Source organism: Triticum aestivum, chromosome 3A (assembly GCF_018294505.1).
Source record: "Triticum aestivum cultivar Chinese Spring chromosome 3A, IWGSC CS RefSeq v2.1, whole genome shotgun sequence".
In the NCBI taxonomy this organism is placed as follows: domain Eukaryota; kingdom Viridiplantae; phylum Streptophyta; class Magnoliopsida; order Poales; family Poaceae; genus Triticum; species Triticum aestivum.
In genome coordinates this window covers 641,195,771-641,214,731 of record NC_057800.1, presented here as the reverse complement: position 1 = coordinate 641,214,731, position 18,961 = coordinate 641,195,771, and the positions used below count along the sequence as shown (strand labels likewise).

The window sequence follows — 18,961 nt, the reverse complement described above, 5'->3', positions numbered from 1 at the left end:
CCCTCGAAGCTCTGCTAGATCGGAGTTCGTGGGACGTCATCGAGCTGAACGTGTGCTGAACTCGGAGGTGCCGTACGTTCGATACTTGGATCGGTCGGATCATGAAGACGTACGACTATAGCAACCGCGTTGTGCTAACGCTTCCGCTTTCGGTCTACGAGGGTACGTGGACACACTCTCCCCTCTCGTTGCTATGCATCACCATGATCCTGCGTGTGCGTAGGAAACTTTTTGAAATCACTATGTTCTCCAACAAAACCAACACAGTGCTCAAGACGTAGCAAGAAGGATTTCTGGCGCCGTTGCCGGGGAGATCTACGCCAATTCAAGACATACCAAGTACCCATCACAACTCTTACCCTTCGCATTACATTATTTTCCATTTGCCTCTCATTTTCCTCCCCCCCCACTTCACCCTTGCCATTTTATTCGCCCTTCTTCTGTTCGTCTTTCCATTTGCTTTGATGTCTTACTTGGCTCATTTGCTCGTTTGGTTGGAATAGTTGTTTATTTGTTGCTAAACAGAGAACCTAAGATCTATGGATCCTCATCCACTTGCTAATCTTTTTAAGAGATCCAATTATGATGAACCAATTGCTAGTGAGTTTTGTGCACTAGATTATCTTTATGAAGTTTTGCTTGAAATTAGTGAATATGAAAATTGTGATGAAGTACTTTATGGAGTGATTCATGATGGATATTTGAATAGAAAACATGATTGCAATGATGATAGTATAAATTTTATTAATGTCAATTGTGCTTATAATAAGCATAACCCTAAGGTTGGGGATGCTAGTTTTGCTATGTCTACTACTTGTTGCAATGATCATGATGGGGGTGATTCTTCTTATGATCTTGAAAATTTATTTAAGCCCCATGATGAATATGAGATTGATTATAATGTTTGCAATAATATTCAAAGTGGGTTTGGAAGAGTGTCAACTTTAGATCCCACATATTTGGAGAATGTTCAATCTTATGAAGTTTTTTATAGAAGTGGGTTTGGAGAGGTCATGACTTTAGTTAATGTTAATCCCTCTATTTTGGAAGAGTGTCAACTTTGCATACATGTCGATCGTGTTAGGAATATGTTTTGTGATAGCTATATTGTTGAATTTGCTTATGATCCTACATATAATTATTATGAGAGAGGAAAAATATGGTTGTAGAAATTTTCATGTTACTAAATCACCTCCCGTTATATTGAGATTGCTACTGTTTCTTTCCGCTTCCTTGCATATGCTAGTTTTTGCTTGCCTTGATAATTTGTTTTCCTATAAGATGCATATGCATAGGAAGTATGTTAGACTTAGATGTGTTTGTCACGTGTTTTATGATGCTCTCTTTGTGCTTCAATTCTTGTCTTTCATGTGAGCATCGTTGAAATCTTATGCCTAGCTATAAGGCTTTAAAGAAAAGCGCTTGTTGGGAGACAACCCAATATTTTCCTAGCTGTTATTAAATAAATAATTTATCTAGACTCTGTTTTGGTTGTGTTTTTTGTTTTTAATTAGTGTTTGTGCCAAGTAGAACCATTGGGAAGACTTGGGGAAAGTCTTTTTGATCTTGCTGTAAAAAACAGAAACTTTAGCGCTCACGAGAATTGCTGCCATTTTTTATTGGAGAGTGATATTTTGTTAATTATTTTTGAATATGATTAATAGATAAATTCCTCACGTCCAGAAATTCATTTTAGAATTTTTGGGGTTCCAGAAGTTTGCGTTAGTTACAGATTACTACAGACTGTTCTGTTTTTGACAGATTCTGTTTTTCGTGTGTTGTTTGCTTATTTTAATGAATCTATGGCTAGTAAAAGAGTTTATAAACCATAGAGAAGTTGCAATACAGTAGGTTTAGCACCAATATAAATAAATAATGAGTTCATTACAGTACCTTGAAGTGGATTTTTGTTTTCTTTCGCTAACGGAGCTCACGAGATTTTTCTGTTAAGTTTTGTGTTGTGAAGTTTTCAAGTTTTGGGTAAAGATTTGATGGATTATGGAACAAGGAGTGGAAAGAGCCTAATCTTGGGGATTCCCATGGCACCCCAAGGTAAAATACAAGGACACAAAAAATCCTAAGCTTGGGGATTCCCTGGAAGGCATCCCCTCTTTTGTCTTCGTTCATCGGTAAGTTTACTTGGAGCTATATTTTTATTCACCACATGATATGTGTTTTGCTTGGAGCATCTTGTATGATTTGAGTCTCTGTTTTTTAGTTTACCATGACCATCCTTTCTGTACACACCTTTTGAGAGAGACACACATGAATTAGAATTTATTAGAATACTCTATGTGCTTCACTTATATCTTTTGAGCTATATAGTTTTTGCTCTAGTGCTTCACTTATATCTTTTAGAGCACGGTGGTGATTTTATTTTATGTAAATAATTGATCTCTCATGCTTCACTTATATTTTTGAGAGTCCTTAAGAACAACATGGCAATTTGCTTTTAGGCATAATAAAAACTTCCATATAAGTGCATTGAATACTAAGAGAAGTTTGATACTTGATGATTGTTTTGAGATATGGAGATGGTGATATTAGAGTCATGCTAGTTGAGTAGTTGTGAATTTGAGAAATACTTGTGTTGAATTTTGTGATTCCCATAGCATGCACGTATGGTGAACCGTTATGTGATGAAGTCGGAGTATGATTTATTTATTGATTGCCTTCCTTATGAGTGGCGGTCTAGGACGAGCGATGGTCTTTTCCTACCAATCTATCCCCCTAGCAGCATGCACGTAGTAATTTATTTCGATAGCTAATAGATTTTTGCAATAAGTATGTGAGTTCTTTATGACTAATGTTGAGTCCATGGATTATACGCACCCTCACCCTTCCACAATTGCTAGCCTCTCTAGTACCACGCAACTTTCGCCGGTACCATAAACCCACCATATACCTTCCTCAAAACAGCCACCATACCTACCTATTATGGCATTTCCATAGCCATTCCGAGATATATTGTCATGCAACTTTCCCCCGTTCCGTCCGTTATGACACGCTTCATCATTGTCATATTGCTTTGCATGATCATGTAGTTGACATCGTATTTGTGGCAAAGCCGCCGTTCATAATTTTTTCATACATGTCACTCTTGATTCATTGCATATCCCGGTACACCGCCGGAGGCATTCACATAGAGTCATATCTTGTTCTAAGTATTGAGTTGTAATTCTTGAGTTGTAAGTAAAAAGAAGTGTGATGATCATCATTATTAGAGCATTATCCCAGTGAGGAAAGGATGATGGAGACTATGATTCCCCCACAAGTCGCGATGACACTCCGGACGAAAAAAAATAAAAAAAAGAGGCCAAAAAGAAAAAAGGAAGAAGGCCCAAATAAAAAAATAAAAAATGAAATGAGAGAAAAAGAGAGAAGGGACAATGTTACTATCCTTTTTCCACACATGTGCTTCAAAGTAGCATCATGATCTTCATGATAGAGAGTCTCTTATGTTGTCACTTTCATAAACTAGTGGGAATTTTACATTATAGAACTTGGCTTGTATATTCCAATGATGGGCTTCCTCAAATTGCCCTAGGTCTTCGTGAGCAAGCAAGTTGGATGCACACCCACTTAGTTTATTTTGTTGAGCTTTCATACACTTATAGCTCTAGTGCATCCGTTGCATGGCAATCCCTACTCACTCAAATTGATATCTATTAATGGGCATCTCCATAACCCATTGATACGTCTAGTTGATGTGAGACTATCTTCTCTTTTTTTTTCTCCACAACCACCATTCTATTCCATCACAGTGCTATATCCATGGCTCACGCTCATATATTGCGTGAAGATTGAAAAAGTTTGAGAACATCAAAAGTATGAAACAATTGCTTGGCTTGTCATCGGGTTGTGCATGACTTAATATTTTGTGTGATGAAGATAGAGCATAGGCAGACTATATGATTTAGTAGGGATAACTTTCTTTGGCCATGTTATTTTGAGAAGACATGATTGCTTAGTTAGTATGCTTGAAGTATTATTATTGCTATGTCAATATTAAACTTTTATCTTGAATCTTTCGGATCTGAACATTCATGCCACAATAAAGAAAAAATACATTGATAAATATGTTAGGAAGCATTCCACATCAAAAATTCTGTTTTTATCATTTACCTACTCGAGGACGAGCAGGAATTAAGCTTGGGGATGTTGATACGTCTCCAACGTATCTATAATTTTTTTATTGTTCCATGCTATTATATTATCTATTTTGGATGTTAATGGGCTTATTTTTACACTTTTATATTATTTTTGGAGGCCCAGCCCAAATTGCTGTTTTTTTTGCCTATTTTAGAGTTTCGCCGAAAAGGAATATCAAACGAAGTCCAAATGGAATGAAACCTTCGGGAACATGATTTTTGGAAAAAACGTGATCCAGAGAACTTGGAGTGGATGTCAAGAAATCAACGAGGCGGCCACGAGGCAGGGGGCGCGCCTACCCCCCTGGGCGCGCCCTCCAACCTCGTGGGCCCCTCCTTGATCCACCGACCTACTTCTTCCTCCTATATATATCCATAAACACCGCAAATGTCTAGGAGCACCACGAAAACCTAATTCCACCTCCGCAACCTTCTGTACCCAAGAGATCCCATCTTGGGGCCTTTTCCGGAGCTCCGCCGGAGGGGGCATTGATCACGGAGGGCCTCTACATCAACTCCATGGCCTCTCCGATGATGTGTGAGTAGTTTACTTCGGACCTTCGGGTCCATAGCTAGTAGCTAGATGGCTTCTTCTCTCTCTTTGGATCTTAATACAAAGTTCTCCTCGATTCTCTTGGAGATCTATTCGATGTAATCTTATTTTGCGGTGTGTTTGTCGAGATCCGATGAATTGTGGGTTTATGATCAAGTTTATCTACGAACAATATTTGAATCTTCTCTGAATTATTTTATGTTTGATTGGTTTATCTTTGCAAGTCTCTTTGAATTATCAGTTTGGCTTGGCCTACTAGATTGATCTTTCTTGCAATGGGAGAAGTGCTTAGCTTTGGGTTCAATCTTGCGGTGATCGATCCCAGTGACAGAAGGAAACCGACACGTATTGTATTGTTGCCATCGAGGATAAAAAGATGGGGTTTACATCATATTGCATGAGTTTATCCCTCTACATCATGTCATCTTGCTTAAGGCGTTACTCTGTTCTTATGAACTTAATACTGTAGATGCATGCTGGATAGCAGTCGATGTGTGGAGTAATAGTAGTAGATGTAGGCAGGAGTCGGTCTACTTGTCACGGACGTGATGCATATATACATGTTCATACCTAGATATTCTCATAATTATTCTCTTTTCTATCTTGAGAGAAGCCACTAGGGAAACCTATGCCCCCCGGGTCTACTTTCCATCATACAAGTTTCCAATCTACTTTATTTTGCTATCTTTTACTTTCAATCTATATCATAAAAATACCAAAAATATTTATCTTATTATTATCATCTCTGTCAGATCTCACTCTTGCAAGTGGTCATGAAGGGATTGACAACCCCTTTATCGCGTTGGTTGTGAGGTTCTTATTTGTGTGTGTAGGTACGAGGTGACTCGCGCGTGGTCTCCTACTGGATTGATACCTTGGTTCTCAAAACTGAGGGAAATACTTACGTTGCTTTACTGCACCACCCACCACCACCACCTCTAGTTGACAACTTATCCCGTTTTTTGAGGTTGAATCCGCCGGTGTTCTCTAGTAGCACCGAGCCGATAGTTGCTCATGACTGGCTCCGCATGATTGGAAGGGTGCTGACCACTGTTAGGTTGCATAGATGCTGAGAAGGTGTGCTTTGCCGCACATCAACTGGATGGACCCGCAGCCTCATTGCAGGAGAATTACACAACCACTTTGCCCATAGCCAATGTCACTTGGGATCAATTCCAGCAAGCATTCCACACTACACATGTCTCAACCGGAGCTATGAGCATGAAGAAGCATGAGTTTCGCAACTTACGCCAGGGAAACCGTATTGTGGGGCACTACGTGGATGAGTTTAGTAAGTTAGCTCGCTATGCCCCAAATGATGTGGCCACAGATGCCGCGAAGCAGGAGAAGTTTATGGAAGGGCTAAATGATGAGCTGAGTATGCAGTTGATGGTGGCAACATTCACTAACTACCAGGAGTTGGTAGACAGGGTTGTTATGATTGAAGGCAAGCAACAGCAAATAGAGAGCTGCAAAAGGAAGTATGGGAAGGGGAAGTACAACTCTGGAGCTCAGCAGAAGCCTCGTTTTACCCCAAACTCAGGAGGACATACCCATCATAACCATGGAGGCCACACTCACAATGGGGGAAGTTCGCATAACCACAATGGGGCTAAGAATGGAAATGGGAATGGAGGAAACAACAATCAGAACCGTTCCAACCCAACAACACCCGCTAAGAAGGATCTATGTCATGTCACCTGTTACAAGTGCAGGAAGACTGACCACTATGCCAATGAGTGTTCTGAGTTGAAGAATGGTAATGGGAATGGAAGTTCTAGGAAGAAGCCCAACCCTTTCACCAGAGGAAAGGTGAACCACGTTAACATGGAGGAAGTTGAAGAGCAGCCGGATGCAGTTATCGGTAAGTTTTTGATTAAGTCATTTACTGCTACTATTTTTTTTATACTGGTGCATCACATTCATACATATCGAGGGGATTTGTGGATAAGTTTAAGTTGCCCAGCAAAGCCCTTAAGACACCTATGTTAGTAAGCTCTCATGGAGCGGAGTATATGGCAAGCAGAGGATGTTTTCAGATGCCATTGACCATAGGTAGGCATGTTTTCCCCTCAGACCTAATCATTTTGGAGTCATAAGGATTGAATGTGATACTAGGCATCGATTGGCTACCGATGTATGGAGGAAATATTGATTGTTCTAGTAAGACAATTCTCCTCACCACCCAGAGGGTAAACGGATCAAGTATGTGTCTAGGCATGCGCCAAGGAAGACTCAAGTAAATTCACTCTCGGGAGTTGTTCAGTAAGAAGTGCCTGTTGTGAAGGATTACCCGGATGTATTTCTAGAGGAATTGCCAGGCATGCCACTAGATCGAGATATAGAATTTTTGATAGAGTTGTTGCCAGGCACCGGACCAATATCGAAGAGACCGTATCGGATGCCCGCAAATGATCTGGATGAAATTAAGAAGCAGATTAAGCAGTTATTGGAGAAAGGTTATATTCGGCCTAGTTCATCACCGTGGGGAGCCCCAGTGCTCTTAGTTGAGAAGGAGGATGGATCTTTGAGAATGGTTGTTGATTATCGGGCATTGAACGAAGTGATGATCAAGAACAAGTACCCACTACCGATGATCAACGATTTTTTTGACCAGCTACAGGGAGCCAAAGTATTCTCCAAGATCGATCTTCGATTAGGATACCACTAGTTGAAGATCCAAGAACAGGATATACCTAAGACAGCTTTTACCACAAGGTATGGGCTATATGAGTACACGATCATGTCTTTTGGATTCACTAACGCCCCTGCCTATTTTATGAGTATGATGAATAAGGTGTTCATGGAGTTCTTGGATAATTTTGTTGTAGTGTTCATTGATGACAGATTGGTGTACTTGGAGAATGAAGAGGAACACAAGGAACATTTTCTATTAGTTCTCGAGAAACTCAGGGAACATCAGCTATATGCCAAGTTCAGCAAGTGTGAATTTTGGTTGAAGGAAGTTGGGTTTCTTGGACATGTTATATTAGGAGAAGGTATAGCAGTCGACCCTACCAAGGTTCAGTTTGTCACTGAGTGGCTGGCACCCACCTCAGTTGGAGAGATCCGCAGTTTTCTGGGCGACTCACATGATACTATAGGAGGTTCATTGAGAACTTCTCCAAGATTGCAAAACCCATGACAGAGTTATTGAAGAAGGACACCAATTTCAAATGGACCGAGGAATGTGAGGCCAGTTTTCAGGAGTTGAGGAAACATTTGGTTACAGCTGCAGTGTTGATTCTTCCGGATATACACAAGTATTTCCAAGTGTATTGCGACACTTCTCGCTTGGGACTTGGGGGTGTACTTATGCAAGACGGAAGAGTTGTTTCATATGCCTCACGTCAGCTTCGACCTCATGAGTTGAATTATGCCACACATGATTTGGAGTTAGCAGCCGTAATGCATGCACTCAAAACCTAAAGACATTTTCTTATTGGAAAACGTTGTGATGTATACACGGATCACAAGAGTTTGAAGTATATTTTCACACAGAAGGAGTTGAATCTCAGGCAGAGGAGACGGTTGAAGCTCATAAAGGATTGCGATATGAAGATCGTAGCACACGCTTTGAGCCGCAAGAGTTATGTCAATACCCACGTAAGTGGAGGATCACCGCAGGAGTTAGTCGACGATCTCAAGGAACTTCATTTGGAGATACTTCCAAGAGGATTTGTTGTAGCAATGGAGGTTCAGTCTACGTTATTGGGAAAGATTCGAGAAGCTCAGAAGGATGATAAGGAAATTGCTGAGATAAAGGAGAAGATGAGCAAAGGAAAGGACAAAAGTTTTCGTGAAGATGAGCACGAAACTTTATGGTTTGGGGATAGTATTTATGTGCCCAATGAACCAGAGATCAGGAAGTTAATACTTCAGGAAGCTCGTGACTCACCACACTCAATTCACCCCGAAAACACCAAGATTTATTTGGATTTGAAGGAACGTTTCTGGTGGAAAGGAATGAAGAAGGATATTGCCGAGTATGTAGCCGTATGTGATGTATGTCAAAGAGTTAAGGCAGAACACCAGAAGCCAGCAGGATTACTTCAGCCTATGCTGATACCCGAATGGAAGTGGGATAAGCTTGGCATGGATTTCATCACCGGATTACCCAGGAACCGATCAGGATATGATTCTAGCTGGGTAGTAGTTGATCGCTTGACCAAAGTGGCTCACTTTATCACGGTGAAAACCACTTATACGAGAACGAAGTTCGCCAAGATATATATGACCAGGATCGTATGTCTGCATGGAGTTCCGAGGACCATCGTATCAGATAGAGGAACAAAGTTTACCTCGAAGTTTTGGAATCAGTTGCACCAGACTTTGGGTACTAGGCTAGAGTTCTGTACAGCTTTTCACCCGTAGACATATGGATAGACCGAGAGAGTCAACCAGATTCCGGAGGACATGTTTAGAGCTTGTGCGCTAGATTATGGATCTAGTTGGGATGATAATTTGCCTTACGCAGAGTTCTCATAAACAACAGTTATCAGGCCAGTTTGAAGATGGCCCCTTTCGAAGCTTTGTATGGAAGGAGGTGCAAGACACCATTGATGTGGGATGAAGTCAGAGACCGTCAGTTGTTCGGACCAGATTTAATCAAGGAGTCTGAAGAGAAGGTTAAGTTAATTCGCGATGGAGTATAGACTGAAGGTAGCTCAGTCCAGGCAGAAGAGTCATGCCGATACTAAACGCAAGGAGGTAGTCTATGAAATTGGAGATAGATCATATCTTCGTGTGTCACCACTGTGAGGAGTTAAACGATTTGGAGTTAAAGAAAAGTTAGCCCCAAGATTTGTAGGACCATATCGAGTTTTGGAACGTATGAGAGAAATGGCCTACAAGTTGGAGTTACCCGAAGGATTATCGGGAGTTCATGATGTGTTTCACGTCTCCCAGTTGAAGAAGTGCCATGCAGAGATGGCCGATATTCCTTAGAGATATAGTGCCCCTGGAAGCAATTCAGTTGGAGAGTGACCTAACTTACAAGGAGAAGCCCGCCAGGATTCTCGAGTTTGCCAGCCGAGTTACACGCAGCAAGGTTATCAAGTTTTGCAAAGTTTAGTGGAGCCACCTTACCGAGGAGGAAGCCATCTGGGAGTGAGAGGAAGACCTACGGAAAGACCATCCACACCTATTTTCTAGCCAACCTGAATCTCGAGACGAGATTCATCTTAAGGGGGGTAGGTTTGTAACATCCCAATTTTCAATTTGAATGTTATACATAGGACACCATATGCATATCATATTTTTATTTGCATTTGGTTGTGATCCTAGAAATCTTAAGCAACTCAAGGACCCAAGGAGAGAGTTGGAGGTTTCACAAATTTTCCTATTTGAATTTATTTTCAAATTTGAAAATAGGATCAATTTGATTTTATAATTTCTCTCGAATTTTTTCCAATTACAAAAATAAATGAGAGAAGATAAAATGACTTCTTCAAAAAGATAGAAATATTGGAGAAGAAATTTTAAAATCAAATTATTATTTTATTCGTATTTCATTTGCTATTTTATTTGAATTAGAGAAAAACTTGCATTTTTGAAAATTGCATTTTTAGGCCAGAAAAATGTTCATCTTGTCATAAATATTAGGTTTGGACGGTGAAAATTGTTTCTGGTATTTTTAGAATTTTTTATATTTTATTAGGATTTTTGTTCGCGGCGAAACCTATGTTAAAAAATTTTCTGTCAGACCGACTCCGCCTTCCTCCACACGCGCGCGCCACCGTGGCCGAGCCGGAGTCCGGCTCCGCCTCCGACTCCACCGGCCTCCTTGCCCCCTTCCCCAAGCCAGCTCGCTTCCCCTCTTTATAAGCGCTGACGCCCCCCTCTCACCTCACCTCACCTCGCTTCCCGCCGCAGCCGCCGCCGCCGCCTGCAGCCGCCCGCGTCGCACCCCGTCGCCCGTGCCGCCGCCCCGCACTGCCACCCCTCCTCGCCGCCACCTCCCGCCAAACTCGCCGGAGACGCCACCGCCTCTCGCCGGTTTTCGTCGGTTTATTACGTAAAAACCTAGGTTGCTTTTTTAGGGTTTTGTCGGTTTATTTTCGGTTAGTTTCGGTATTTTCTTTTTATTTTCGGTTCGACCTAATTAGCGAACGTTCACCCAATCCTCTCTGTTAACGAACGAATTTGCTCGTTAGCTCCTGTTAGCTGACGTTCGTCCGATAGTCTTTTCTTTTTAATTTTAATTTTTAGCCAGCGACCTATCTGCGAATACTTTTCTCACAATTTGTCCCTGAACTTCAAACCCGTTACTTTTTGCTCATTTATCCAAATGCAGTGAAACCAATGCCAAAATATTCGCCTTGTTCCCCTCTTTCCAGATAATCAATCGGAACATGGTTTTGATAATTAAAAATTTGGTTTCAAGTAAATTTGAATTTGAATTTCTTTTCATCGTAGTTTGAGTTTCGTAACTCTGATTTGATTGATTCTTTTTGCAAATCAAAGCTCTTCACTTGAACTTTCAGTTTGGATCTTTTCTCTTGAGTTTTAACCTTGCCTCTTTTGCTTGAGTGCTTATGTATGCTATTGTTTGTTCATAATAGTCTTTCCGGAGTCGAGGCTTGCTACTACGAATCTCTAGGGTTTTTTGATCGTCAGCAAGACAAGTAACACTTTGATCATATTCCCTTTAATATCCAGTTTTTATGCATTAGTTTCAACCCTCAAACATTGCATGATTAGGACTTGTTTAGCATGTGGGTTTTGGGAAGTAGTTGATGAGGTAGGAACCTATTGCCCTTTTTATATCAAACCCTGGGAGTTACTATGTTATGCTTATACTGCTATGCTATGCTCGTAGACGTGGATTGGGTTTTGAGAGAATTCATGAAAGTTGTGAGAGTTATTGTTTACTAAGGTTTAACTTAAGGTGGCTACTTTAATACACATATGGGTGGATTGGTTTGTGGGCTCCTAGGGAATCCAGTGCTGTCCAAGGAGATCCCGGGGCATCCGTGTGATCATCCTATGGTTTGCCACCCAGGCTCAAAGGGATCATGACATTATTCATGCTAGAAACTTCCTTGTGCATCCACATGCCACTATCGGCTCTGGCATAGTTGAGTAAGTTGTGGGAATCCTTTCCATGATGGGCTAGTAGATGTAGGGGATTGTAGGTGTACCGGCATATCTATCGGTTAAGGGGGCCTCTTGGAAAAGATTGTGTCTCGGTCATCTGTTTCTCAAACACCATGAAGTGCGAGAAATCCAATGGAGGAGATCGAGTCTTGTGGGGAAAAGTGCGCAAACCTCTGCAGAGTGTACAAACTAATCATGATTAGTCGTGTCCCTGGTTATGGACATCTTGAGTATCTGGTACTTGAATTATTATGTTGATCTCATCACTCTACTTAATTAATTTGTTGGGTTGTTAACTTTTAATTGGAATTGAGATGGGGTTACCATTCTCAATGCTTTCAACAAACTTGTAGTTAAATAAAATATATTCCTTTGTTGTAGGGAAAAACTAGCTTTATGCAAATGATAACCATATATAGAGCCTCCACCGGCCATATATGCATGTAGTTATAGCTGTAATTTCTCCATTGCTCTATAGTGTTATCTTGCCAGTATATTCCATGTGCTGACCTACACAGGCTACAACATATTATGTTGCAGAGTTTTCAGACGAAGAGTAAGGTGCGCTAGGTCGTTGTCATGCACTCAGTTTTGCCGTGGAGTTGGATGGACTCTACTACCTTCGAAGCTTCCTCTGTTATCTTATTTAGATGGCCTTCAGCCATATTATTGTAATAAGTTCTCTTTTGAGACATTCAATGTAATATGTGTCTGATTGAACTCTGTTATAAAATCTCGAGTACTGTGCGTGTCAGCAATACCGATCCAGGGATGACACTTATGCACAAAGACTTGACCGTCTGAGGTCGGGTCGCTACAAAGACACTTTCGCACTCATAGGTCGATGTTGGTTGATCCAATCACACGTCAAATTTAGAGCTATCACCCCTGTAATAGTACTTGGGTCCAATACCTTCGATAAGGAAAGGACGTGTGCCATCGCTTGAGCCATGTCTGGTTGATTTCGTAAAGCACAAATTTTACTGATAACGCCCACACGTGTGGCATATTAGACATCCAACCACACGTCGTGTGTGGCGTAAGCTAGAGGCAGCCCACACGGGCTATGTGTGGGCGAAACATTAGAACTGCCCACATGTGTGGGCGCAGCTACTTCGTGCCACACGCCCAACAAACTACTACTCATCCTCATCCCGCGTGTGTGGCATGAAGCAAATCTGCCCTACGTCCTGGCGCACCCGTGGGATGACACTTTAGTTACCCAGGGGATGGCAATTGTAGTCAGCCGGGATGGCAAATGTAGTTGTAAAAGCATGGCAACTTCTCTATTTTGGTTAACTATAGTTGCCATGTCTAAGTAACGGTAGATGTCGCGTGTATTCGAACCATAGTTGTCATGTGTGATAAACTACTTGCCCTACATGGTCAAACAATAGTTGCCATGTGTGATTAACTAGTTGCCACGTGTGGTCCGACCATAGTTGTCATGTATGGTTAATCACAGTTGGCATGTGTGTTTACCTAGTTGCTACGTAAGCGGAACTGCATTTGCCATCTAGCAACGAATCGTAATTGACATGTGTGTTTATTTAGTTGCCACGTACGCGCAACTCCAGTTGCCATCTAACAACGTACGAGCGTCGTGTGGGCGAAGAGCAGTTCGCCCACACACGCGTGGACTAGGTGGTGATGTGTGGGAAGAAACTGGTTCGCCCACACGGTGCAGCTGGCAACCGTGTGTTGCGGGTCGTGTGGACGAACTCTCCAACACCCACACACACGATGATGCCCACGTGGCACTGAAATTCTAACAGATTCCTTTAGGACTCGTGCAAAACAGAATCAACGTGTATCAACGCGTGTGGGCGAAGTGCAAACAAGCCACATGTGTGGGTGTTAACATTACTGTATTTTTTAAAAAAGAAGGTTCACCCTGGTCTCTGTATCAGAATGATGCATGCAATCATATTATTAAGCAAAAGGTCTGCGATGCAGTACAAGTACGCAAAGGGAGCGAAAATAAAGTGAAGATAAAAATTGCCACAAACGGCAAAAACAGGCCAAGATGAAAGTTATCAATATATATTGCTCTATCTGACATAAATAACAAAGGAAACCGCCAAATGTTTATGGTGATAAACTTGTGGCATATTGTGAGTTGTGACTCACGGTAGAACTAAAAAATAATGGATCATGAGTTCAATACACGTTACTAGAATTTTTTTGGAAAATTATTTTAATCAACATTCCCCCCTTGCATTCTATATTAGAAGCAATTATTTTGTTGCTTTTTGCACCCTTCTTCTTCAAACTCTATTGGCTAATTTATTTTGATCAGCACTTCTAATTTATATATGTATTACACAACAACATAGTTTTTGTTCTATGTTTGTCGAGTGTAGGATCATTTGCATTATAAGGAGCACTTTCACCGGCGACCATACACAACAATATTTGGAGAACAGCAACAAAAAAACATGAGGAACAATTCCATGTGCATATGGCTAATTTTCTTGACTAGGCATTTTTTGCACCGCACAAAAATGATTAGACAGGTGTTCTTTATAGATTTGCAAAGTATTTTGTGTTCTTCCGACAAAGCTAATACCATGGTGCCAAAACCTGCTCTTGAGTTATTTCCCATTCAAAATATATATGGTGCCAGAACCTGCTCTTTAGTTATTTTCTATTTTAATATGTTTTGAGTACTCATCTACAAAATCATGGCCCCCCAGATGGCCGTTCATCAAGATGCGGTTTCGACGAGCATCACACTAAAATTAATGACGGAGGTCCTCAAAAGACATTTAATCTCCCAGATCATCCGATGGGGCATGATTAGATCATGCGACGTGAGACAATGGCATGTTCGTCTTTGTATCTATCTTGAACAAACCGCGTAGTTGGACGGCTTTCATGATCGGTGTTGTCTCAGCATGCAGGGGATTGCTCGTGTGAAAGAGAGGACATGCGGCAACAGAAGCTTGTGAGAGTTAGGGTTTCTTGCTTTGTGTATGCAATGGTGACATGCACTTTGGATTCAAGGGTTCAACAACGAAGACGACTGTGGCTCCAGAATGATGGTCCTTAGGTGTACGTGCATAAAGACTTTCCAGCTGCCATGAACAAGGCCATGCCGACTCCTGTAGGGAAGCGGTGGCAACGACGTATCGACGACTTGTTCTGGCGATGATAGTGGTAGGACCTCGGTATAATTTTTGTTATGTCCGGTGTGCTTTGTACTGAACTTCTATAATTGATCCGGGCTGTTTCGTAGGAAATAGTTGTGTACAAATGATTGCTAAATTAGTAAGAGTACACTAAGTACAAGAAGCTAGTGCATGTGCATGCACTATGCGCCATGTTTAGAAGAAACACTGGCCAAGTAGGCAGAACGGGAAGGGGATCTCCACGGCGGTCCCACTGTCAGTTATGCCCATGCCGCTGCCGCTGTCCCTGCCGCCGCCCTCGAACTCCGGCACCTGCTGCACCCCGGAGCTCGCGGAGGGCTCCTCGAAGGCTGGGAGTTTCAGTGGCATCGGCTCCGCCCACTGCCCGACTCTGGCTCCGTCCATGGCCGCGTCGCCGAGAGCCAAGAGCGGTGAAGGCGCCGGGTGAAGCGGGGGTGCAATGGGAAAGGAAGCAAAATCACGGGAAGGCAACTGCATGCGCTGGAGCTTCTTCTCGGCTGCCTGTTGGAGAAGGTGGAGGGAGGTGGCGTTGGGATCCTCGTCGAGCCTGGCGAGGAAGGGCATGAGCCGGTCACTCCGCCGCTCCGTCGCCTGCAGTCGCCGGGCCATCTGCGCCAGCTGCTCCCCGATAGCTGTCTGCTCCTGCCGCAGCCTCCGAACCTCCTCGAGCAGCGCCTCCCTCCCCTCGTCGTCCTCTTCCTCCTCCACTTCCTCTCCTATATTGGCCATCACGTGCTGCTCGCCGCCGCCGACTAGAGACGAGCAAGAGGTCTCGCCGCGCTTCTTCTTGCGGCGCACGATGAGCGGCAGAAGGTGCGTCTGGCCGCGCAGGAATGACTCGTGCGCGAACTCCCATCGGTCCGGGTGCACCTTCCGGAAGCCCTGCACAGCAATCTCATCATAGCAAATTAAGCAGACATTTCGCAAGAGTACGGTGCACGTGCAAGCCTAGATCGAGTACCATTAACAGACTACGGATCACTAGTATTACTAGGACAAGAAAGGCCGAAGGAAGCCTCAGTAGGTACTCACGTAAGAGTTGAGCTGGCGGACGAAGCTGGAGAAGTTGCCGTGCTTGAAGAAGCATGGGAGGAGGAGCTCCGAGAAGCCGGCGACGTCGGTGACGACGAAGCTGTTGCTGTCCCTCCCCCACCTGACGAGCGCGTCCGTCCTAGGGTCGCTCACCATCTGGTACGTCTTGGCCACGAACGGCGCCGTGTCGAGCTCGCCGATCAGCCCCAGCGCGAGCTCCGTGTGAAGGCCGTCCATCCTACTATATCCTATGTACTACCGGGCGGCGGACCTCAGACACTGGGAGCTCCCGATTAGCTGCGTACTTGCTCTCCACCACGACCGGGCGGCGGACCTCAGGCACTGGGAGTTCCCTCTACTCTAGCTATGTCACTACCGGACGTCAAAATCCCTCAAAAGGGCAGGCAAGCAGCTGTGATTGCTCGCAGAGAGGGGGCCGGTAGCCATCCAACTTTATGCAGCGTGCTTGACAGGAGGACGCTAAACGCCTAAACCAATACTGTAACCCATGAGTGATGACCTTACCCCATTCGTGGTTATTAATGTATATAGTATAATTGACGTATGTGAGCATGGAAAACAGATCCTTCGCACACGCTACTGGTAGCATGTCGATCGATCCCCAGCCTTCTTGGCGTCGCCATCGCGTTCCGGTGATATATCAGTGAAACCGTGCCGCCTTTTGGACCAGAGCGTGCTCCAACAGTGCAAGAAATGACAACCCAAAATCAAAACCCAGCTAACCCAACTCCAGCTGCCTCGATCGTCTGGACGTGGTCTCTCTCAAGCACATACCAGGTTGTCCACTTGCGTGCTCTCGTTCCTCTCCTCGCACTGTGTTGGTAATGCGATCGATCGCCTAGCTCGATCAACTGTACAAACACTATGCTTCTCTTGTAGCAGCACGTAGCATCAGATGATGACAACGCGACAAATATGGACCGTGGTTGTAGTAACAAAATACTATGGGCGGTAACAAAATAGTACTATGGGCGGTGGGGCCGCTCCTCATGTCCTTAAGCTTTACGGGAGTAGGACAGACGCTACGATGCAGCTGCGCTCTCTTCGAAAATATCTTGTCTGCTCCAATGCTTTTGGGATGGATGGGAACAACTGGGGCCAGTCCTGCTGCCTCCTCGCGTTTGGCTGGTTCCCAGACTTGGCTAGCTCCTTGACCCTGTTTCCAAAACGGGGATGTATCTGTCACCTTGTGTCCATGTTCATGTGGTCTTATTATCAAGCACTAGCACAATAATTGATGTAGTAATTACTTAGAGCGTATCCAACCAGTTCCTCCAACCACAAATGGGAGTTGATTATGTCCGTCCAGGCCAACGCCACGCGCTAGTTTCCCTCCATGGGACTCCGTGCAGCGTCCGGTCTTGTTTTGAGCCCCTATTTGTTCGTACATGCATTTATGTTTTTTATTTTCTTTTTTATTATATCTCCGGTCACTTGCAAATGATTGGTGGACACGAAAAGAGAGAAAACAAAAGAAAGAGAAAAATGTGGTCCGAGATGGGCCGCGTCCTACGTGGCGGACTAACCAATCGCGTCTGCGAGCCCTCGTATCTTTCTCATATTTGTTCTTAATATGAGGGTTTACAAACAGCCCGAACGTATATAAATGATGTGAGGTGTCCGATTGGGTCATCTTTTTTTCCTTCTCTCTCATGTCCTGTTAGTGACCAGGTGCGTCCATGAACGAGGATTTGAGGGGACCTGCCGTAGACGCTCTAAATCCATGCAACATTGATTAACATAGCAGAATTTGATAGCACATAGTTCAAACATAGGACAAATAGCACATAGTGCATGCATATGACATTCTACATGCAACATATAGTAGGACAAAGGACATAAAGAAAATAGCATCTTCACCGGTTTTTGCCCTACCCCTTAGCATCTCCCTGGCCGTAGTACAACTCAAAAATGCCATAGGGACCGTCGTCGGGACCGTAAGAGTTGGAGGAGTCGTCGGCCATGGAGGTGTCATAGGGGTGCTGCAGGCCGGCGAGGGCGCGGGTAGTCCTGGCTTGCTCCTCGGCCATCTTCTCAGCTTCGATATACGAAGCCTCAACGCCCTCCTTGAGCGGAGTCACCGCCGGGCCGCGGCGATGGCGTCGAAGGAGGGGATGGCGTCAGGCTGCTAGATCCGCGTCAGGGTGCTGGATATGTCACTGGGTCGCGTGTCTTGACCTTGGACCACTGGTGTGCGATCCGCTCGGCGAGCTCATGGGCGTCCTTCGCAACAGGGAACTCCACTCGATGTCGTCCTCCGATCTGGGTCCAGATCCGGGCATGGTGGCGAGAACAACCGGAGGGGACCTAGCCAAAGAGGAGAGGAGATGAGACGAGAGTGAGAGTGAGCTAGGATTAGGGTTTAGCCACGCCAGGGGAGTGGATTTTGTGGGATCTTGGGCGGGTCAGAACAGACCGAGTCAATGCAGTGGACATGCCCGGATCGTCCCATATCGGCTTCATATTTGGGATGGGTTTGCGATAGTCCGGACTGTCCAGACATTTGGGGGCGGTTTGAGAAGGCCCGTTGGGCCAGTCTTTCCGGATATATGGGGCCAATTTGGGGACGTCCCATAGAGATGCTTTTAGCTTTTGTCTTTTGCTAAAAAAAATTCCGCCTAAAAAAAAGCTTGCTAGGTTGCTCAGATAGAATTGGTGGTGGCAGGGTGAGTTAATATGTGAGGTACTCCTGCTCTTGATTTCCTAATTCAGATCGATCTAGGCTGATGGTCAACCAGCGATATGTCACTGGTTTCTACTACATGTCATGAAGAAAGTCATACTATCATCTACCTAGGCATGTAGGAGTCGGCCAAATATAATGTCAAAGAAATGTAGGGATCGGCCGACGAAACATCTCCTGAATACATAGGCAATTTTTTGATTAAATTAATCTAAGAATAAATCATGAGCATGACGTAAACAGCATTAAGCACATACTGATACTTGATCAT

At 43.8% G+C, this 18,961-nt stretch overlaps 1 protein-coding gene across 1 annotated transcript; it reads right to left on the bottom strand.

The window, feature by feature from the left end:
* Nucleotides 1-15,079: 15,079 nt before the first annotated feature.
* Nucleotides 15,080-16,323, bottom strand: LOC123058889 (heat stress transcription factor C-1a-like). The gene is made up of 2 exons (XM_044481562.1): nt 15,987-16,323; nt 15,080-15,836 (listed from the first exon to the last, which is right to left on the bottom strand). Exons 1-2 carry the CDS (start codon nt 16,221-16,223, stop codon nt 15,129-15,131), a joined length of 945 nt encoding a protein of 314 aa, XP_044337497.1. The 5' UTR covers nt 16,224-16,323; the 3' UTR covers nt 15,080-15,128.
* Between the last annotated feature and the right edge of the window lie 2,638 nt (nt 16,324-18,961).

Excerpts from the sequence above, each read along its gene's own strand:
- LOC123058889 (XM_044481562.1), bottom strand. The coding sequence starts at position 16,223 with ATGGACGGCCTTCACACGGAGCTCGCGCTGGGGCTGATCGGCGAGCTC. Across the intron at positions 15,837-15,986 it reads TCCGCCAGCTCAACTCTTAC|GGCTTCCGGAAGGTGCACCC; the intron begins GTGAGTACCTAC and ends ATTGCTGTGCAG.